The 23,753-nt window shown below is 45.5% G+C and overlaps 1 protein-coding gene across 1 annotated transcript; it reads left to right on the top strand.

Annotated features, from left to right (window-relative positions):
* Nucleotides 1-10,019: 10,019 nt before the first annotated feature.
* LOC136686078 (isocitrate dehydrogenase [NADP] cytoplasmic) lies at nucleotides 10,020-22,870 on the top strand. Its single transcript, XM_066659576.1, has 9 exons — nucleotides 10,020-10,168; nucleotides 12,417-12,547; nucleotides 17,696-17,987; nucleotides 18,696-18,801; nucleotides 20,784-20,961; nucleotides 21,587-21,738; nucleotides 22,032-22,172; nucleotides 22,308-22,470; nucleotides 22,720-22,870. Exons 2-9 carry the CDS (start codon nucleotides 12,426-12,428, stop codon nucleotides 22,811-22,813), a joined length of 1,248 nt encoding a protein of 415 aa, XP_066515673.1. The 5' UTR covers nucleotides 10,020-10,168; nucleotides 12,417-12,425; the 3' UTR covers nucleotides 22,814-22,870.
* The last annotated feature ends 883 nt before the right edge of the window (nucleotides 22,871-23,753 follow it).

Raw genomic sequence — 23,753 nt, 5'->3', positions numbered from 1 at the left:
AAATACAACAACACACTCTCCACTACAACAACACACTCTCCACTACAACAACACATTGTCCACTAAAGTAACACTCTCCACTACAACAACACACTGTCCACTAAAGTAATACACTCTCCACTACAACAAAACACTCTCCACTACAACAACACACTCTCCACTACAACAACACACTCTCCACTACAACAACACACTGTCCACTACAACAACACATTGTCCACTAAAGAAACACTCTCCACTACAACAACACACTGTCCACTAAAGTAATACACACTCCACTACAACAAAACACTTTAAACTACAACAACACACTGTAAACAACAACAACACACTGTCCACTACAGTAACACACTGTTCATGAAAGTAACACACTGTCCACTACAATAACACACTGTAAAATACAACAACACACTGTCAACTACAACAACACACTGTAAACTACAACAACACACTGTCCACTACAACAACACACTGTAAACTACAACAACACACTGTCCACTACAACAACACACTGTCCACTAGAGTAACACACTGTCCACTACAACAACACACTCTCCACTACAGTAACACACTGTCCACTACAACAACACACTGTCCACTAGAGTAACACACTGTCCACTACAACAACACACTGTCCACTACAGTAACACGCTGTCCACTACAACAACACACTGTCAACTACAACAACATACTGTACACTACAGTAACACACTGTCCACTACAACAACACACTGTAAACTACAACAACACACTGTCCACTACAATAACACACTGTCCACTACAGTAACACACTGTCCACTACAACAACACATTGTCCACTACAGTAACACACTGTCCACTACAACAACACACTGTCCACTACAACAACACACTGTCCACTACAATAACACACTGTCCACTACAGTAACACATGGTCCACTACAACAACACACTGTCCACTACAAAAACACACTGTCCACTACAGTAACACACTGCCCACTACAATAACACACTGTCCACTAAAACAACACACTGTCCACTGTAGTAACACACTGTCCACTACAACAACACACTGTCAACTACAACAACATACTGTACACTACAGTAACACACTGTCCACTACAACAACACACTGTAAACTACAACAACACACTGTCCACTACAATAACACACTGTCCACTACAGTAACACACGGTCCACTACAACAACACATTGTCCACTACAGTAACACACTGTCCACTACAACAACACACTGTAAACTACAACAACACACTGTCCACTACAATAACACACTGTCCACTACAGTAACACATGGTCCACTACAACAACACACTGTCCACTACAAAAACACACTGTCCACTACAGTAACACACTGCCCACTACAATAACACACTGTCCACTAAAACAACACACTGTCCACTGTAGTAACACACTGTCCACTACAACAACACACTGTCAACTACAACAACATACTGTACACTACAGTAACACACTGTCCACTACAACAACACACTGTAAACTACAACAACACACTGTCCACTACAATAACACACTGTCCACTACAAAAACACACTGCCCACTACAATAACACACTGTCCACTAAAACAACACACTGTCCACTGTAGTAACACACTGTCCACTACAGTAACACACTGCCTACTACAATAACACACTGTCCACTACAACAACACACTGTCCACTACAATAACACACTGTCCACTACAACAACATACTGTCCACTACAGTAACACACTGTCCACTACAACAACACACTGTCCACTACAGTAACACACTGTCCACTACAGTAACACACTGCCTACTACAATAACACACTGCCCACTACAACAACACACTGTCCACTACAGTAACACACTGTCCACTACAACAACACACTGTCCACTACAGTAACACACTGTCCACTACAACAACACACTCTCCACTACAGTAACACACTGTCCACTACAACAACACACTGTCCACTACAACAACACACTGTCCACTACAGTAACACACTGTCCACTACAACAACACACTGTCCACTACAGTAACACACTGTCCACTACAACAACACACTGTCCACTACAGTAACACACTCTCCACTACAACAACACACTGTCCACTACAGTAACACACTGTCCACTACAGTAACACACTGTCCACTAAAACAACACACTCTCCACTACAGTAACACACTGTCCACTACAACAACACACTGTCCACTACAACAACACACTGTCCACTACAGTAACACACTGTCCACTACAACAACACACTGTCCACTACAGTAACACACTGTCCACTACAGTAACACACTGTCCACTACAACAACACACTGTCCACTACAGTAACACACTGTCCACTACAACAACACACTCTCCACTACAGTAACACACTGTCCACTACAACAACACACTGTCCACTACAGTAACACACTGTCCACTACAACAACACACTGTCCACTACAGTAACACACTGTCCACTACAACAACACACTCTCCACTACAGTAACACACTGTCCACTACAACAACACACTCTCCACTACAGTAACACACTGTCCACTACAAAAACACCCTGTCCACTACAATAACACACTGTCCACTACAACAACATACTGTACACTACAATAACACATTGCCCACTACAGTAACACACTGTCCACTACAATAACACATTGTCCACTACAGTAACACACTGTCCACTACAACAACACACTGTCCACTACAACAACACACTGTACACTAACGTAACACACTGTCCACTACAGTAACACACTGTCCACTACAACAACACACTGTACACTAACATAACACACTGTCCACTACAGTAACACACTGTACACTAACATAACACACTGTCCACTACAACAACACACTGTACACTAACATAACACACTGTCCACTACAACAACACACTGTCCACAGCAATAACACACTGTTCACTAACGTAACACACTGTACACTAACATAACACACTGTCCACTACAACACACTGTACACTAACATAACACACTGTCCACTACAGTAACAGACTGTCCACTACAACACACTGTACACTAACATAACACACTGTCCACTACAACAACACACTGTCCACTAACGTAACACACTGTCCACTACAACAACACACTGTCCACAGCAATATCACACTGTTCACTAACGTAACACACTGTACACTAACATAACACACTGTCCACTACAACACACTGTACACTAACGTAACACACTGTCCACTACAACAACACACTGTCCACTACAACCCACTGTACACTAACGTAACACACTGTCCACTGCAATAACACACTGTCCACTACAACAACACACTGTCCACTACAACAACACACTCTCCACTACAACCCACTGTACACTAACGTAACACATTGTCCACTACAGTAACACACTGTCCACTACAACAACACACTGTCCACTACAACCCACTGTACACTAACGTAACACATTGTCCACTACAGTAACACACTGTCCACTACAACAACACACTGTCCACTACAACAACACACTGTACACTAACGTAACACACTGTCCACTACAGTAACACACTGTCCACTACAACAACACACTGTACACTAACATAACACACTGTCCACTACAGTAACACACTGTACACTAACATAACACACTGTCCACTACAACAACACACTGTACACTAACATAACACACTGTCCACTACAACAACACACTGTCCACAGCAATAACACACTGTTCACTAACGTAACACACTGTACACTAACATAACACACTGTCCACTACAACACACTGTACACTAACATAACACACTGTCCACTACAGTAACAGACTGTCCACTACAACACACTGTACACTAACATAACACACTGTCCACTACAACAACACACTGTCCACTAACGTAACACACTGTCCACTACAACAACACACTGTCCACTACAACAACACACTGTCCACAGCAATAACACACTGTTCACTAACGTAACACACTGTACACTAACATAACACACTGTCCACTACAACACACTGTACACTAACGTAACACACTGTCCACTACAACAACACACTGTCCACTACAACCCACTGTACACTAACGTAACACACTGTCCACTGCAATAACACACTGTCCACTACAACAACACACTGTCCACTATAACAACACACTCTCCACTACAGTAACACACTGTCCACTACAACAACACACTGTCCACTACAACAACACACTGTCCACAGCAATAACACACTGTTCACTAACGTAACACACTGTACACTAACATAACACACTGTCCACTACAACACACTGTACACTAACGTAACACACTGTCCACTACAACAACACACTGTCCACTACAACCCACTGTACACTAACGTAACACACTCTCCACTACAGTAACACACTGTCCACTACAACAACACACTGTCCACTACAACAACACACTCTCCACTACAGTAACACACTGTCCACTACAAAAACACCCTGTCCACTACAATAACACACTGTCCACTACAACAACATACTGTACACTACAATAACACATTGCCCACTACAGTAACACACTGTCCACTACAATAACACATTGTCCACTACAGTAACACACTGTCCACTACAACAACACACTGTCCACTACAACAACACACTGTACACTAACGTAACACACTGTCCACTACAGTAACACACTGTCCACTACAACAACACACTGTACACTAACATAACACACTGTCCACTACAGTAACACACTGTACACTAACATAACACACTGTCCACTACAACAACACACTGTACACTAACATAACACACTGTCCACTACAACAACACACTGTCCACAGCAATAACACACTGTTCACTAACGTAACACACTGTACACTAACATAACACACTGTCCACTACAACACACTGTACACTAACATAACACACTGTCCACTACAGTAACAGACTGTCCACTACAACACACTGTACACTAACATAACACACTGTCCACTACAACAACACACTGTCCACTAACGTAACACACTGTCCACTACAACAACACACTGTCCACTACAACAACACACTGTCCACAGCAATAACACACTGTTCACTAACGTAACACACTGTACACTAACATAACACACTGTCCACTACAACACACTGTACACTAACGTAACACACTGTCCACTACAACAACACACTGTCCACTACAACCCACTGTACACTAACGTAACACACTGTCCACAGCAATAACACACTGTTCACTAACATAACACACTGCCCACTACAACAACACACTGTCCACTACAACAACACACTGTCCACTGTAGTAACACACTGTCCACTACAACAACACACTGTCCACTACAACAACTACAGTGTACAGTGTGTTGACAACAGAGAGTCTTTTTCACAAGCAGTGTCAAAACAGTATCCATTAAAACAGCACAGTGTCCACTACAATAACAGTGTTCACTACAATAACACAGTGTCCACTACAATAACAGTGTTCACTACAATAACACAGTGTCCACTACAATAACAGTGTTCACTACAATAACAGTGTTCACTACAATAACACAGTGTCCACTACAGTAACAGTGTCCACTCGAACACCAGAAGCCCACCTGACTGCGTCCGTACAAAACCCACCTGACTGATTCTAAAACAGAGCGCGCGCGTCCGGGGTCGGTACTCACGGGTTCCGTCGAAGCGGGTTGCGATGGTGTCCAAGAAGGTGTTCTGAGGCGCGAGCAGCCCCCTCATGACGGGCATCCTGCTGCGCGTGGAGGGCGCTCTGCACGGCCTGCGCCCGGGGCCCGCGTGCTGCTGCTCCTCAGCTCCGGAGCCCGGGAGGAAGCGCGAGGTGCCGGGCGCGCATCCCAGCCCTTGCAGCAGCGCCGCGATCCTAGAGCCGCTGCGCTCCGCCAGCGTGCCGGTCCTCGCGCCCCTTCAGCGCGGCAGAGGCATGCTCCGAGACCCGAGCGCGCGGACGGGGAGAGGGTGAGTGAGAGGGAACGAGAGAGAGAGAGAGAGAGAGTGTTAGAGAGAGAGAGGCTCACGAGCTCACGACGATACGAACATCGAGTCCGACTTCACTCTGAACTGAGCTGAGCAACGAAGCAGCGCGCGCACTGAGAGAGAGAGAGAGAGAGAGAGAGAGAGAGAGAGAGAGAGAGAGAGAGAGATTGAGCGCGAGCTGTGGGCTGTGTCTTTTGGTCACATGCTGAAAACATGCGCTTAAAAAAAACAACACTGGTGTATGTTAAGGTCATTGCGCCTAAAGTTGCCATGATCAATGCCTCAATGCCAAGCGTCAGTCAGAGGGGTGTAGAGATCTCCAGCGGTGGGCTGTGGAGCAGAGCAGGTGTAATGAAGTTAATGAAGTGGTAAACACTGGTGTGTTTCTGGTTCCTTCCACCAGTTGTGCTCCATCCAGCAGAGTACTGCCACAGTATGAAAACACATGTCTGCCGCATAAAATAATCGTTTTAAAAATAGGCACCAATTGTATTTCATTATGTACGTTGCTATCTTAATATTTCGAGATACCATCTCGTTATTCTGAGATACTAAGTCAATATATGAGATTATATCTAATTATTTTGAGATACTAAGTCAATCAATGTATTTAATTAATATCTCGAAATAATGAGATAATATCTTGAAAAACTGAGATAGCAACATACATATTAATAAAAACAATATTGATGCCTTTTTTAAATGATTATTTTATGTGGCGGAAATGGGCTTCCACAGCATTGTGCATCCTGCACTCTTACAAATAAAGGTGCCATAAAGGGTTCTATGAGTGATGACGTAGAAGAACCACATTTGGTTCCAGAAAGAAACATTTTTGCTGAGAACTTGTAAAAACTGGTAAAGAACATTTACCTCATGAGATGTTTCTTTAAACCTTTACAAGCTTCTTCACATTCACACATCTCTTTAACAGCTTTTTCTGGAACCAAATGGGGTTCTTCTATTGTATCACTCAAAGAACCCTTTGCAGAACCTTTATTTTTAAGAGTGTGTGTAAAAATTGGTGTGTGGAAATTGGATTGGATTATGAAGGGTTTCTTCAGATTGATGGAGAACGTGCTGTAGATCTAGCACCTTTTAGAAAAAAACAGTTGTATAAACAGTAGCTCCAAAAATAGTTGTTTCTAGGGTGCTAGATAGAACCATCTGCAGAACATCCTTCATCAATATGAAGATCCGCTTTAATCATACAAAAGGCCCTTCAGTCTACAAGACTACGAGAGAACGTGTATGGCACTCAGTCGAGTGTGTAATCAATACAACACTTGTCTAAGTTTAACCCAGGTTTAAACCTTGGGATTAGCTCCAAACAGCAGGTGAAGTTTGAATGATGCCGCACAGGAACAATAATCTAAAGAAGGCCACGCCCACTGAAGCACACAGCTCCTTTTTTCCGAGCTGCGGTCTCTTCCTGTTGAGTCCTGATTTGATTGGTTCATAAGCAAAGCCCAGAAAGTTGTGGAGCAGCGACATCTGCCGTTCATGTGTGGAATTACACGGTAGGAGTGGCGTCAATGAACAGAAGTCAGGGCTTCACGGAGCTGCGCTGTGATTGGTCCGATGAGAGGAGTAGCAGGAGATCTGTATTCCAAACAGAGTCTCTGTCACTTCCGTTAAGACCCGGAATATGAGCCCCTGGGATTGGTGAAAGAGCACGAGGCTGTGTGCCAGACCCAGGGGTCCCTAAAACAGCACAAATACCAGTTATATTATTTTACAATCAAGATTATCAATAATTATTAGGTCATACATTCTGATAAAAAATAATACTTGATTATAGATAATATATAATGCCTGGGTGTCAACCCAGTCACCACTTCTTTTCTAATGCAATTTCTGGGCAGCTCTACACACTTGCAGGAGAAATGGTAGCACAGGCTTCCAGTATCCGTAGTTTCAGGTGCTGCACATCTCGTATCTTCACAACATAGACAATTGCCTTTAGGTGACCCCAAAGATAAAAGTCTAAGGGGGTCAGATCGGGAGACCTTGGGGGCCATTCAACTGGCCCACGACGACCAATCCACTTTCCAGGAAACTGTTCATCTAGGAAGGCTCAGACCTGACACCAATAATCTGGTGGTGCACCATCTTGCTGGAAATACTCAGGGAACGTGCCAGCTTCAATACATAAAGAGGGAAACACATCATCATGTAGCAATTTCACATATCCAGTGGCCTTGAGGCTTCCATTGATGAAGAATGGCCCCACTATCTTTGTACCCCATATACCACACCATACCATCAAGATGTGCAGCACCTGAAACTCTGGATACTGGAAGCCTGTGCTAGCATTTCTCCTGCGGTGTTGCTATCAGTGTGTGAAGAGTGGGAGAAGAGGGTTGCATTGACAATCCAACACAATGGGCCGCACTTTGAACACATTTTATAAGTGGTCAGAAACTTGTAAATAACTCATGAAAGAATAAAGTTACGAAGATAACTTTAACCTATAGGAGATATAAGTTAAAACCAAGCACACCATTGTTTTTCTTGTGAAATTCCATTAAGTTTGATGTGTCACATGACCCTCTTCCCATTGAAAAAACAAAAGCTGGATCCAAAATGGCCAACTTTAAAATGGCCGCCATGGTCACCACCCATCTTGAAAAGTTTCCCGCCTCCCATAAACTAATGTGCCACAAACAGGAAGTTAATATCACCAACCATTCCCATTTTATTAAGGTGTATCCTTATAAATGGCCCACCCTGTACATCTATAACATGAACCTAACTGGCCACATGAGGGCAGTACCACAGCATAAAACACTATAAATGGTCACCTGTAACATCAACCTACCACTTAAACTGCTATACATTAATTTCTCCAGCTAAACCCAAGTTCCAGAAATGTTGACCATATATGCAGATTATGGCCATAACAACATAACAGCACCATATAGTCATAGAGTAATGAGTACACTGGAGAGCAAATAGTCTCACAGAGGACACACCTGGCTAATTGCTAACCAGGCTATATGTATCAAATACAAACATAATTACATTACACACACAACACATCTTGTGAACAAATAGCAACTCAAACCACTGGAACAATACAGGTAACTAACAGAGCAACATTCAGCGGCCTACCGATAGGGTGCGCTCAAGTTCTGCTGCAACTGGGGTAATATGCTTCTTGTATTGCTGCTGTATCACTCGTTGAGAGTGCATGGACAATGCATGGGCATGAACAGTGCTCTTAATTGGTCAGAGTTCAACCAAGGGCCTTTTGAACAACTGGTGTATGGATTTGGGATTGGGAATGACTGGCATACAGGATTAGGGAACACAAATAATAGCCTTGTAAAACGCTTGTGTACAGATTTGGGATTGGGAATCAATGGAATTTGGTTTGGGGGTCGTCTGTTCTGGCACTGAAACATACTTGTGTATGGATTTGGGTTTGGGAATCACTGGGATTTTAAACTGGGAAACTTTGGTAATAGCGTTGAGAAACACTGGTGTATGGATTTGAGATTGGGAATGACTTGCATATGGGATGAGGAAACACAGATATAGCTTTGTAAAACACTTGTGTGTGATTTGGGAATCAATTTGGAATCATCAGTACTCGCATTGAGACAGGCTTGTGTATGGATTCGGGATTGGGAATAGCTGGATTTTGATATTGGGTGTCTGTTTTGGCATCTGTTTTGGCACTGAAACATGTTTGTGTACAGATTTGTGATTGGGAATTACTGGAATTCGGGACTGGGTACTGACATTGGTTGAAACACTGCTATATAAATTTGGGATTGGGAATAGAATTAGGACACACTGGATTCTGACATTAAGATACAAATGTTTATAGATTTGGGATTGGGAAACACTGGGATATGGAATTAGGACATTTTAAGTACATTTAATCTTTGCTAAATTGATTTGGAAAATTAGGAAATATATTTGATTATTATGACGAATGCAAGACAATCGGTTTTGTATTAATTAGATATACCTAACCTGCGCATGCGCTTTCAGTACCCGGCCTGTGTGTGTGTGCTGTTCATTGGCCTGCTTCTTTTTCCTTATTCTCTCCCATTGGCTGGAGGGTTCTAGGCTGAATTTCCCTGACCAATCAGGTGCCAGGATGAGCTGTGCCCCCGCCCCCAGGTCCGGTGGTGTCAGGTCCTGGAGTGAGTTGGACTGACTTCACGGAGAAAAAGACGCTTTTATCCATTGCTGCGGAGACAGTAACAGGTGAGAACGAGAAAATATGACGGTATCCAGGGGAAATGAGTCGTTGTTGTGTTGCACAGGTCTTTGTTTTTGCGGCAGGACTGAGATTGAAAGCCGCAGCTGCCGTTTTCTCGAAGATAACAGAGTAGATAATTGGGATATGCAATGTTGCTTATTTAAAATAAGAATTAGAGACTAAACACAACGTATCTGGTGCAGTGTTTGGTGACTTGACCAGGGCACAGCAAGAATAGGCTGTTTGTCATTCGAATTTTCTAATCCACCTTAAATGGCTTCATTTGACAGCATTTAAGGTGGAAAGAGGAAACAAGGAATTAGAAACCCTACATTGACGTTGACATCGCATTTCTAACTTTATTACCAACGGATAAATGCAGTGTTATTGTGTACGTTAACGAAGTTCATAACCAGTTAGTTGTAGACACGATGTTTAACCCGTGTTTCACCTCATTGACTGTGACTACAATACATTTTTAACGCTTGCGTAAGTCTCAGACCATCTCCTCCTTGTTCTGCAGCTTAGGTCGGTTACTGTTATTCAGCTCCAACAGAAATGTCTTTATGTCGCTTTATCAATGTTAAAAGGCCATTTTCCAAATACAGATCAGTGTTGGGATGTAAACAATGTCATCCATTTTGGATATGAGGTGGATATATGGTCTTTAAAGTCGAGAAAAAATCAATAATATGCACTTGTCTGTGGTGATAAGGGAAAAATCACGTTTCTGTAACGGGTCTAAGTAACATTCGTAGCTTAATGCTTCTATTGGGCACTACTTTGCCTCAGAACGCACTGTGGATGGAAAAATCCCTCCGCTTTGTTTGGATCGTATCAGCTTCATATAGTTCACAAGGCTAGTTTTATTGTTTCTTAAATTACTCCGGTTTTTTGGCGTTACTGTGCCTTTAAGGCAGTCGAACCTCTCCCAGAAACACTATATTCTCAGCATTTAATGTTAACGGTGGTCTAATGCAGAGATATTTGAAGGTGGGTCCGCTCCAGGTCAGGAACACGGATTGATTGACCGCTGTGTGAAAGTGGTGTCTACGGTTTCGTTGTGAAACACGCACAGATCCAGTAGTTTATTGCCAGACCACACTGACCTGTTACACAACCTCCCTCTTCCTCGAGTAAGAGGAGAGAAAAATGCTGACTCACAGGACCTGCCACGTCCCGCCCTGAAAGTGCTTCATTCATTTACGGCCAAGGCTCACTCTCATTTCTTAATGGTCACAAACATTCAGTTTCAATGAACTCAGCAACTGTCCTTCGCTCTCTGTGTTTCACAAACAATGAAAGAATGGACCGATAGAAATGACAAAAACGCTGCTGACATATTTCTATAAAAAAATCTATATATATAGGAAGAGTGTGGTGTGTTCTCCCTGTGTCTGCGTGGGTTTCCTCCGGGTGACTGTCTGTGAGGAGTGTGGTGTGTTCTCCCTGTGTCTGCGTGGGTTTCCTCCGGGTGACTGTCTGTGAGGAGTGTGGTGTGTTCTCCCTGTGTCTGCATGGGTTTCCTCCGGGTGACTGTCTGTGAGGAGTGTGGTGTGTTCTCCCTGTGTCTGCGTGGGTTTCCTCCGGGTGACTGTCTGTGAGGAGTGTTGTGTGTTCTCCCTGTGTCTGTGTGGGTTTCCTCCGGGTGACTGTCTGTGAGGAGTGTGGTGTGTTCTCCCTGTGTCTGTGTGGGTTTCCTCCGGGTGACTGTCTGTGAGGAGTGTGGTGTGTTCTCCCTGTGTCTGCGTGGGTTTCCTCCGGGTGACTGTCTGTGAGGAGTGTGGTGTGTTCTCCCTGTGTCTGCGTGGGTTTCCTCCGGGTGACTGTCTGTGAGGAGTGTGGTGTGTTCTCCCTGTGTCCGCGTGGGTTTCCACTGGGTGCTCCGGTTTCCTCCCACAGTCCAAAAACACACGTTGGTAGGTGGATTGGCAACTCAAATGTCCATAGGTGTGAGTGTGTGTGTGTTGCCCTGTGAAGGACTGGTGCCCCCTCCAGGGTGTATTCCCGCCTTGCGCCCAATGACTCCAGGTAGGCTCTGGACCCACCGCGACCCTGAACCGGATAAGCAGTTACAGATAATGAATGAACGAGTGAATGAATAAACCACTAGGAACTGCATTTCGCTTCTGAGTGATCAATTAAAGTTTATTATTCTTTTTTAATTATAATTTTCAGCTGAATGTGAAGAATGTTTCTGGTGTCTCCTGTGAAGTCAGTGTGTGTGAATATGTGTTAATAATTATCCTCCAGGTTGCCAGGATGTTCCAGAAGATCAAGGCCGGCTCGGTGGTGGAGATGCAGGGGGATGAAATGACCAGGGTCATCTGGGAGCTCATTAAAGAGAAGCTCATCTTCCCTTACCTGGAGTTAGACCTGCACAGGTGAGAGATGCAGCCTCGCAGTAGGACGCACTCTTTATCACACACACACACACACACACACACACATTCGTCTCGTTTCCCTGTAGGGTCCCTAGGGTTTAAGGGTGATATTCAGGTTTAACTTGACGTACGCAGATTAGAGGGAGTATATCCTGTTGTTCTCGTTTTATTTATTAAAGCGAGACCTGGCCGTTCATCAGTCGTCCTTCCTTGTATCGCATTTGGCTTGTTCTAGCCACTGCACACCTGGAAAACCACACAAGACATGCGTTTTTGGCCTTCACAGATTGACCCTTGTTAATGTGGCTCAGGTCCTTGTGCTGAGCGTGTACCCATTTTACCTGCAGGTATGGGTCGTATTGATTTATTAATGCTAATATTACACAGTGCTGCTTCTCACTGCTTTCTCCAATCTGCTGCTAAGAAGGAGACCAACATCTTTTCTGGAATGCAGCATGCGTTCCTCAGGTACAGACAGGGACAGAGCTGCTGGACACATGTTCGCGGTGAGGACTGGGGGCATCAAGTGGTACTTAATGAGTTTTCAGATACAGAACGACGAGATAACTTCAGAATAAGTGTTGGAGGCGCTCTAAACTGATTTCTTGATCCGATTTCTTAGTCTGAGTGTGGCGTTTACATCACACTTGAACAATCAGATAACAGCAGAAATAGGATTAATACTGTATTAGTTAATTACATGTAAACGCACTCAATTCCTGCTGCTTACAACTTCAGCTTCAAGCCCTGACTGTTCACCCACTCCCTGATATAACCCCCCACCCCCGTTTTCAGGGGCCACTGTAGCCAGATCAGCACCTGTGAGTGGTTGCAATGTTGTGGCTGATGGGTGTGAGTTAATGTAATGGGGATTGACATTTGGACAGAAGGTAAAGGGCAGCTGGTGAGGGTTTACATGGGTTTGTCAGTTTGAAATGTGAAACATGCTTTTGTCATTGCCCAGAAGTGGACTTTGGGCTTGACCCGTCCTTGACAGTGAAGACACACACACACACACACACATATACACACGTGTGATGGATTGCCACAGTGCCTGTTCAGGGCATCAAACCAGCAACCTCTCGGCCCCAAACCTGCTTCTGTAACCTTTAGACCATAGCTGCTCCCTGTTCTCCAATCAGAAATGGCCCCTAAAATGTGTACGAATAGGTTTTAAAGCATTTATGTGTATTATATAAATGTTATTCAGAATACAAACATTCTTCCACTCTTTTGTCATTTTATAGTAACTGTTGTTTTACTGTGTCTGTGAGGAGTGTGGTGTGTTCTCCCTGTGTCTGTGTGGGTTTCCTCCGGGTGACTGTCTGTGAGGAGTGTGGTGTGTTCTCCCTGTGTCTGCGTGGGTTTCCTCCGGGTGACTGTCTGTGAGGAGTGTGGTGTGTTCTCCCTGTGTCTGTGTGGGTTTCCTCCGGGTGACTGTCTGTGAGGAGTGTGGTGTGTTCTCCCTGTGTCTGCGTGGGTTTCCTCTGGGTGACTGTCTGTGAGGAGTGTGGTGTGTTCTCCCTGTGTCTGCGTGGGTTTCCTCTGGGAGACTGTCTGTGAGGAGTGTGGTGTGTTTTCCCTGTGTCTGCGTGGGTTTCCTCTGGGAGACTGTCTGTGAGGAGTGTGGTGTGTTCTCCCTGTGTCTGCGTGGGTTTCCTCCGTGTGCTCTGCTTTCCTCTCATGGTCCAAGGTGTCCATATGTGTGAGTGAATGTGTGAGTGTGTGTTGCCCTACGAAGGACTGCCGACCCCTTCAGGGTGTGTTCCTGCCTTGCGCCCAGTTATTCCGGATACGCTCCGGACCCACCGCGACCCTGAACTGGATAAGAGTTTACGGACAATGAATGAATGAATAATAAAAATAATACCTAAAAATGAAGTATTAAAACGGAAATGTAGGATATGGGCCCTTAATGCTCTCATCATTTTCTCTTTAAATAACTGTAGTGTTACTTTAAAGTCGATAGGGGACACTTTCTGGACTTGACCTGATCGTGAACTGCCAAATGGTCAGCGTCATCCACCTGATAAAGGTATTGATGTGACAGTGGTGTACAGGATGTGGTCACTTTAAGAGTGTGATGTAAGGTTTTATGCCCCCTACTCCAAACCTTTGCTCTCCAGAGTGATACTGCCACGCTCACACACACACACACACACACACACACACACACACACACACACACACACACACACACACACACAATTACTGGGACATTCTGTTGTGTACTATGAACCTGTTCACGTCCTGTCTTCAACACTGTTGTTCTGTGTCCGTCTTGTGTCCACCTATCCCTGTAAACATTCCCAGGATTCACACCAGATGCTGGAACATTGCTGCAAGCATTTGATGGCAGCCATGAGAACATTTGAGTGAGTTCTGGAGGTACCGAATGGAGCTGGATTGTGCTTTATTACACCTTTCTAGCTGACACCTGACTTTGAATATGGCGACCTTAAGCTCATGTGCAGCTGCTCCAGAACCTTCTGTTTCACTCAGTTGCTTGCTGTAGAGATTACAAACCACCTGCGCACCTTAAAGTGGCTTAAAGGGTTCGTTAATTGTAAAGAGTGTCCACTCCTACTGTTTAAATATGTATTAAATGTAGATGGGACCCACCGTGGAGGGACAGGTGGACAGTCTAATCACCAGGTTAGACACGTCCTGCCTGAGGGACATTGCTGTACTCTCATGTTTAACCCATAATTTGCTGGGTTACGTTACTAACAAGGGTTTGTGCAGGTGTACGGCAGTAAATGGAGTCACTCTGGTTACTAAGCCTCCTGAAATAAATGCTGTTGTAATGAAGTTTCATCACCGCTGTGGCAATGGCCGCATAAAGCTCTTAACCCCACTCATCTAAGGGGCGGGGGAAGAGGGAGGAGGAGGAGGAACTGGGGGAAAGGTCACCATCAGAGCAACACAATAGACCCGCATGAGACTTTCAAGCGAAGCAAGAAGCTGAGCCACAGGAACATTTTTACTGCTTCTGCTGTAGACCTGGGCCATAAAAACACAAAATATATAGTAAAGTCATGTAAAAACAATATACCAACATAACCTTACAATACAGTATAATAACAGTAAAAAAGTAGTGTCACATATTATTATATAAACAATGAAAATACATAATAAAACACACTTTATATAGGGTTTCCTCCGGGTGACTGTCTGTGAGGAGTGTGGTGTGTTCTCCCTGTGTCTGTGTGGGTTTCCTCCGGGTGACTGTCTGTGAGGAGTGTGGTGTGTTCTCCCTGTGTCTGCGTGGGTTTCCTCCGGGTGACTGTCTGTGAGGAGTGTGGTGTGTTCTCCCTGTGTCTGTGTGGGTTTCCTTCGGGTGACTGTCTGTGAGGAGTGTGGTGTGTTCTCCCTGTGTCCGTGTGGGTTTCCTTCGGGTGACTGTCTGTGAGGAGTGTGGTGTGTTCTCCCTGTGTCTGCGTGGGTTTCCTCCGGGTGACTGTCTGTGAGGAATTTGGTGTGTTCTCTCTGTGTCTGTGTGGGTTTCCTCCAGGTGACTGTCTGTGAGAAGTGTGGTGTGTTCTCCCTGTGTCTGTGTGGGTTTCCTTCGGGTGACTGTCTGTGAGGAGTGTGGTGTGTTCTCCCTGTGTCTGTGTGGGTTTCCTCCAGGTGACTGTCTGTGAGGAGTGTGGTGTGTTCTCCCTGTGTCTGTGTGGGTTTCCTCCGGGTGACTGTCTGTGAGGAGTGTGGTGTGTTCTCCCTGTGTCTGTGTGGGTTTCCTCCAGGTGACTGTCTGTGAGGAGTGTGGTGTGTTCTCCCTGTGTCTGTGTGGGTTTCCTCCGGGTGACTGTCTGTGAGGAGTGTGGTGTGTTCTCCCTGTGTCTGTGTGGGTTTCCTTCGGGTGCTCTGGTTTCCTCCCACAGTCATTGGTAGGTGGATTGGTTCAAAAGTTTCAGTAGGCGTGATTGTCTTAGCGAATGTGTGAATATGCGAGTGTGTGTGTGTCGCCCTGTAAAGGACTGGCGCCCCCAGTGTGTATTCCCGCCTTGCGCCCGATGATTCCGGGTAGGCTCCGGACCCACCGCGACCCTGAACTGGCGCTTCCAGTGACTGAATGATAGAATAGAACATAAAAAAATTAAAATGCATAATAATATATCATAACATAATACATTACATTAGATGTAATAAGCGTTCATATACAGCCATATTCCCACATGCTTTATAAACCCTCCCTGAGGAGTAGAGGCTGTTAGAGCAGCGCTGAGGGGAACAGACTCCTGAAGGTTACGCTTCATTTCAGAGGAGAATGAGCTGAATGAGCCTCGGGTCTGATGTAGTGACTGTAGCTGCAGTGTGGGTCTCGATGTTGGACCAGGCCTCAGGAGAAAGAAGCTGTAAATTCTGGCTGGACCCGTGTTTTTCTGTTGTTTTCCATCATTTTTTTAAATACCCCCCGCAGCACTGCACCAGTGTGGTGCTGAATTATGACCCCCCTGCTGATATACTTCATTCTGAATCAGATACGTTCTCACAGCCGAGAGTTAATAATGCATATCTCTATATATCAGGCCTGGCTAGGTTTCAGAGGTCCTTATTTCTCTCAGTGACTGTTTAAGTGTCAGAAAACAGAGTGTGTGTTGGTCTCAGCCTTGTGAGGGTCATGTGAGGGGTTGTGGTTATGGCCGGTGAAGATCAGACCTGATACTCATGATTGTGTTGCGAAGTGATTACACATGTCCTGATGTGTCACAGTAATTATTTAATGCTTGTCCTTATGAAGTGTAACTCGTCTGTAAGTATTTATTCACTGTTTGAATTATCACAGAAACTCATCTCTAACTCGAGCTGTTTAGTTTTGTAGCGGTTTATTTCACTTTAAAAATGAGTCAGTGTGACCCACCTATGGTGCAGAAATAGAGCAACATCCTCATCACTTTCCATGTGTGTGTGTGAGAGAGAGAGGCCTGAGCCATTTCGTGCTGAGACACTTGGTTTGTTTCCCATTTGCGGAGCCAGGGCTATGTAAACACCTGACCTTTTTCCAGTGCAAATGGTGAAGAGACATTCTCTGCAAATAATTGGGAGAAAAGAATCATGAATCATAGCAAGTTGTTGTTATATGTGCCGAATCGTTGAGGTATCAATCCCTGTGCTGATGCTTCTTGCGGTCCTCTGTTGCTCCAGTTACGATCTGGGGATGGAGAACCGTGACGCGACGGAGGACCGTGTGACGGTGGAGGCTGCCGAGGCGGTGAGAAGGTACAACGTGGGGATCAAGTGCGCCACCATCACTCCGGACGAGAATCGCGTTGAGGAGTTCAAACTGAAGCAGATGTGGCGCTCGCCCAACGGAACCATCCGGAACATCCTCGGTGGAACCGTGTTCAGAGAGGCCATCATCTGCCAGAACATCCCACGCCTGGTCTCCGGCTGGGTGAAGCCCATCATCATTGGCAGACACGCCCACGGAGACCAGGTGAGTCCAGAGGACCACATTCCAACCTCCCGCCATGGCGTATCGGCCCTGAGACTGTTGTACGGTTATAAATGTTGCTTCTACCTTCAAAGATGCATCATCAGATGGGAACCTGTCTCTAATTGTCTCCAAACTGTCTCCAAATGGGGAATGGTTTGGGGGTGTAAGGGTTAATGGAGATTTCAGCGTTGCACACCAATAGGAAAACGCTCTTTTAGACCTATCACAGCAGTGATGGAGAAAGTAATTAGGAATATTTAGAGACTAGTTCTATCTTCTTTTAGCCACTAGATGTCACTATTGTCCTTTTTATTTTTGTTTGTTTTGATTTGGAGTGGTGCTGAATTCGTTTGGCCACTAGATGACACTGTTGTCCTATGTGAGACAGCTCTGTAAGATCCAGAATAAAGGCACTACTACTTTGAGTGATTTCATAGAAGAGCCACTTTTGGGTCCATAAAGAACCACGTTTGTTGATACGTTCAAACCGAGTGGTGGATATTTAAACCTTTAAAGGGTTCTTCAAACTCACATCTCATAAGAAAACACAGGTCTTTATGGAACCAGAAGTGCTTCCTCTATTTTAATTAAGATTTATTTAGCCCTCCACTAGAGCTTTTGCTGTTTCTCTATTGGTCGGTTCACACTGAACTCAGTGTACACCAGTTACATCTGTCAAATGTGTATGTTTGTTTTCTCTTGTGTCAGTACAAAGCCACAGACTTTGTCGTCCCTGGTCCTGGACGAGTGGAGATGACCTACACGCCGAAGGATGGAGGAGATCCCCTCAAGTTCGTGGTCCATAACTTTGAAGGTGAATCTCTAAACAACATCTGATGCTGACAACTTCCATGTGTGTCCTCTTCTGAACCGTGATTGTGAACAACGCAATGGAACCATCGTGAAGGGCGTATAAAGACAGTGGAGATTAGGGCTGGGCAATTAATCAAAAACGACATCCCAAACTTCTATTCGACATAATCTTGTCTATATCGAGTATATATAAGTTCTGTTATGTCCCCACTGTGTGTTAATGTACTGTCCCTTTAAAACCATGCTACCAAGCTGTAATCACGCGATTCTGCTGATGTCTGCCACATGGAAGCAACCTAAACCTTCCTCCCGTGAAGAACAGGCGCCCCCTCAAGGGTGTGTTCCCACCTTGCCCCCAGTGAATCTCAGATAGGCTCCGGACCCAACACAAACCAAGCAGTTACAGACAATGAATGAATGAATGAATGAATTATCCAGTTTGAAGCATCCTTATTGATCCATGGATTTATGGATTCTAGTTTATTGATGACTAAATGACAGTAGAAACACTGGTGAATTTGAAAACTGACAGCTGCAGGGTCTCGGGGTCCTGGGTTTGTCTTGGGTCACAGTCTGTGAGGAGTGACGTGAACACTAGTGTGTTGTTCGTATACAGAGTTCCAGACCTGCACTGGATTCCTCTTTTTGGCGGTGCAGTTTTCTTAGGTGTCCAGGTTGGACAGATGTTTTCTGGTCAGATGTGTCCTGACCCGCTGTTGCGTGATGCCGTGTAGACGGCTCTGGAGCCTGGGCTAGTGTTTGCCTTGTCAACATTGCAGTATATGGCCCTCTGTCCACAAAGATGGATGGTCTTTTGTGTGTGCGCCCCACCCCTCGGCGAGCAAATACTGAGCTGATTAAATAGCCATTTTTCATGGCGGTTTTGACCGGCGTCTGTAGAGTCCAGGAACCGAGTGATGCAAGTGAAACCTGTTGCTTTTGTGTTGTCAGAGTTAATGGTTAAGCACGGTATCGGACTGATCTTTGGGTTTTTAGATTCAGATTCATTCTGTACGAACAAATGCATGGGGTCAGTTAAGGTACACTGGCGGTTGTAAGACAATAAAGGCACTTTTCCACAGCAGGGTCCCTACTCTACTGGACTCTAATCTCTGTTTGGACCATGGTTGGTTTTCCACTACAATAGCTCCCCACCCCAAAATGTATCCGGTGATGTCGCAAAACACCATCTCTAACGGGAACAGTAGGCTTCGGAAATCACAACCGCGGCGGTGGTAACGTTTTGTTGTAGTTTGGGACTGAACACAGCTCCGTCATCAGTTCAGACAGATCAGTAGAGTTTGTTCCTTCCTTGTTGCAGCGTCCAGTTCTCGCTGGATTCTTTCGTCGGCCACCGATCCAAGGAGCGTTTGAACCTCTTCAAAAGACCGTGGCGTAATTTTACGAGCTGCCGTTGTGAGTCGAATAAAAACAAATGTGATCTCTGCTGTAGCTGGAGATTTTACAGAGTTAGTGCTGGTTGTCTGCATTGCATGGCGTGGAGTGGCGACTCTCTCTGGACAATCAGAGCTCTGCAAGGTTTACACGCCACAGTGTAGTCCCTACTCAGCTCACTTTGAACCACCTTCAAACTGAGTCTTGTATTCGAGAGAGAGAGAGAGAGAGAGAGAGAGAGAGAGAGAGAGAGAGAGAACAAACCTAAGGTATACAGGGAATATCAGTCTGGTAGAAATGATAGAAATAAATGGTGATGCTCCACTGAGCTGTAATAGTGAGAATAGAGCTTCTGTCGTAGCTACTCCAGGCTCAGCACTGCAGAAACTTCACTATGTAACTTTTTGAAGAGAGTAAGGAACGACACGCCTCCCTCTCCTTGCTCTTTGATTTCAGGACAGTGCTGTAAAATTGAATTACTCTGCAAATATCAGGGGAGCCCTCGAGCAAAAATACCAAATCTAACCTAGCGTTGCTTTAAAGTTTGTCTCACTTTTGTCTGACCGCAGCTGTTGTGTTTTTCCACAGGGACGGGTGGGGTTGCGTTAGGGATGTACAACACAGACAAGTCCATCCGGGACTTTGCCCACAGCTCCTTTCAGATGGCGCTGTCCAAAGGTTGGCCGCTCTTCCTCAGCACCAAGAACACCATCCTAAAGAAATATGACGGACGCTTCAAGGACATCTTCCAGGAGATCTACGAGAAGTGAGTAATAAACACATAACACGTAGGGAATATCCAACATAAAATCCAAATCCTCGCTCCTCACTGCTGTGTGCTCAGGGTCGGGGTGAACAGTGAGCGGCTCATTATCATTTAAAGGAACAGGTGCTGAAAGCTGCTATTACCTGTATAACTGAGGTTAACGTTCATTCTCTCTCTGTCTCGCTCTCTCTCTCTGTCTCGCTCTCTCTCTCTGTCTCGCTCTCTCTCTCTCTCTCTCTGTCTCTCTCTCTCTCTCTGTCTCTCTCTCTCTCTCTGTCTTTGTCTCTCTCTCTGTCTCTCTCTGTGTCTCTCTTTGCCTCTCTTTGCCTCTCTCTCTCTCTCTGTGTCTCTCTTTGCCTCTCTCTCTCTCTCTGTCTCTCTCTCTCTCTCTCTCTGTCTGTCTCTCTCTCTCTGTCTGTCTCTCTCTCTCTCTCTCTCTGTCTCGCTCTGTCTCTCTCTCTCTCTCTCTCTCTCTCTCTCTCTGTCTCGCTCTGTCTCTCTCTCTCTGTCTCTCTCTCTCTCTCTCTCTCTCTCTCTCTCTGTCTCTCTCTCTCTCTCTCTCTCTCTCTCTCTGTCTCTCTCTCTCTCTCTCTGTCTCTCTCTCTCTCTCTCTGTCTGTCTCCAGGGAATACAAGGCTCAGTTTGAAGCTAAGAACATCTACTATGAGCACAGACTGATAGATGACATGGTGGCCCAGGCCATGAAGTCAGAGGGAGGGTTTATCTGGGCCTGCAAGAACTACGACGGAGACGTCCAGTCCGATTCTGTGGCTCAGGGTCAGTCCCTCCTTCTTAGCTACACCAGCTGTTTTTCATGCTGGAGTTGATCTGATGTTGTTAAAGCAACACTAGGCAATATTTTATCGTAAAATTACATCTTCAAAATCATTGTGATGCTCCACTGAGCTCTAACAGGGAGAGTAGAGCCTCTATTGTTGCTGCTCTGTGCTCAACAAATCTTACCTACTGTTGCTTTAAGGATCGTAAAGGGTCAGCAGGTGAAGGGGGGTTCAAACATGTCTTGTCATCATCAGCAGTTCTAAAGGTTCTTGTGGTTTTACGGTTCTCAGGTTACGGTTCTCTGGGGCTGATGACCAGTGTGCTGATTTGTCCTGATGGGTGCACAGTGGAGGCCGAGGCTGCTCACGGCACGGTCACTCGCCACTTTCGCCAGCACCAGCAGGGCAAAGAGACTTCCACCAACCCTATTGGTCAGTCACACACACACACACACACACACACACACACACACACACCTGGTAGGTGTTCATACATTATACATAGGGTTTTTTTTATTGTTTTTTACCCGCTCACACACCCTCATTAATCTGTGCTCCCATCCCCAGCCTCCATCTTTGCGTGGACGCGGGGTCTGCTGCACCGAGCGCAGCTGGACAACAACTCTGAGCTGCGTGTGTTTGCGGAGGCGCTGGAGGCCGTCTGCGTCGAGACCATCGAGGCCGGCTTCATGACCAAGGACCTGGCCATCTGCATCAAGGGCCTGGCCAAGTGAGTCCTGCACACTCGCGTTCTGTACGGGGCATTGTTTTTTGTGGGGGGGTTAGTGTTCTCCTCCAAGCGTGTTGAGGGTGTGTTGTGTTAGTGTCTATGTAGTGCCACTTCACGTATCTCAAAAGCAGCTTCTCTTTGTTCTTCCCTCCGAGTTTGGAGGAGCAGAGTGTGTTCCTGCGTGTCTCTGTCCATGTGGAGAAGCCCTCACACGTGTCTCTGTGTCTCTCTCTGTCTCTCTGTGTCCAGTGTGCAGCGTTCCGACTACCTGAACACCTTCGAGTTCCTCGACAAACTGGCGGAAAACCTGAAGCTGAAGCTGCCGAGCCAGCCCAAACTCTGAAGCTGTGGACTCACGCCACACACAAAACAAATAATAATCAATTAAAAATCACCCACACAGATCTTTAACCCTCGTCAAATGCCAACAACGGTCAAGATCCTGGTCTTCCGCCGCTCCGGCTGCTGGCCAAACACAGGGGACTAGACTTTCACCACCAGGGGGCGCACTTTCAGGTGGAATAAAAGTGAACGTGCCTTTTTTGTAAAGGTTTAAAGGTGGTGTACACACAGTGCTCGCCCTTTTCACTGTTTTATCTCCACCGTTTGGTTACTACATTCATACTGTTCGTATCTGAAGCATTAAGCGGTCACTTTGCACTAGCACTTCCCCAGTAGTGAAGATGGACATGTTGTGTGTGTCTCAGCCCGTCTCTGTCAGGGTACTTGAACACTTGTTGCCTTATATGTCTGTCTGTGATGTCACTGCTCCTAATGACCCGTCCATTCAGTAGTGAAACTACTGCTAATGCTCTACACACTTTTCATGAAGTACGTCAAGTTTTACAGAGGTTTTTAGACACGTGTTTAACTCGTCGCTGTGTATCTCCAGCTAATAAACATAAGTGGGACCATGACTTCAGACTTGTGCCTGATTCACTTACACCATCAGCCAAAACATTAAAAATACCTTGTTGTTTCTACGCTCAGTGTGGATCAGACACAGCAGTGCTGCTGGAGTTTAAAGCCTTTAGTGTCACTGCTGGACTGAGAATAGTTCACCAACCAAAACATCCAGAACACAGCGTCATGTGTCCAATGATGACCCACTAGAGGAAGAACAACAGATGAGGTCTACAAGGTAGACCAATGAGGTAGGACGGTCTAACAGGGTGCACAGTGAGTGGACACTGTGTTTGACAACTCCAGCAGCAGCTGCTGTGTCTGACCCACTTGTACCAGTACAACACACACTAAACACACGGCTCTGTGGGAGTTCTGAG

This window comes from Hoplias malabaricus, unplaced genomic scaffold (genome assembly GCF_029633855.1).
Source record: "Hoplias malabaricus isolate fHopMal1 unplaced genomic scaffold, fHopMal1.hap1 H_6, whole genome shotgun sequence".
Taxonomy (NCBI): domain Eukaryota; kingdom Metazoa; phylum Chordata; class Actinopteri; order Characiformes; family Erythrinidae; genus Hoplias; species Hoplias malabaricus.
This window is presented reverse-complemented; position numbering and strand designations above follow the sequence as displayed.

What these genes read in the sequence shown, in the direction of transcription:
- LOC136686078 (XM_066659576.1), top strand. Translation starts at nt 12,426, where the DNA reads ATGTTCCAGAAGATCAAGGCCGGCTCGGTGGTGGAGATGCAGGGGGAT. An exon ending in CTGGAGTTAGACCTGCACAG is followed by an intron (nt 12,548 to 17,695) that starts GTGAGAGATGCA and finishes CTGTTGCTCCAG; the next exon opens with TTACGATCTGGGGATGGAGA. An exon ending in GTCCGATTCTGTGGCTCAGG is followed by an intron (nt 21,739 to 22,031) that starts GTCAGTCCCTCC and finishes TACGGTTCTCAG; the next exon opens with GTTACGGTTCTCTGGGGCTG.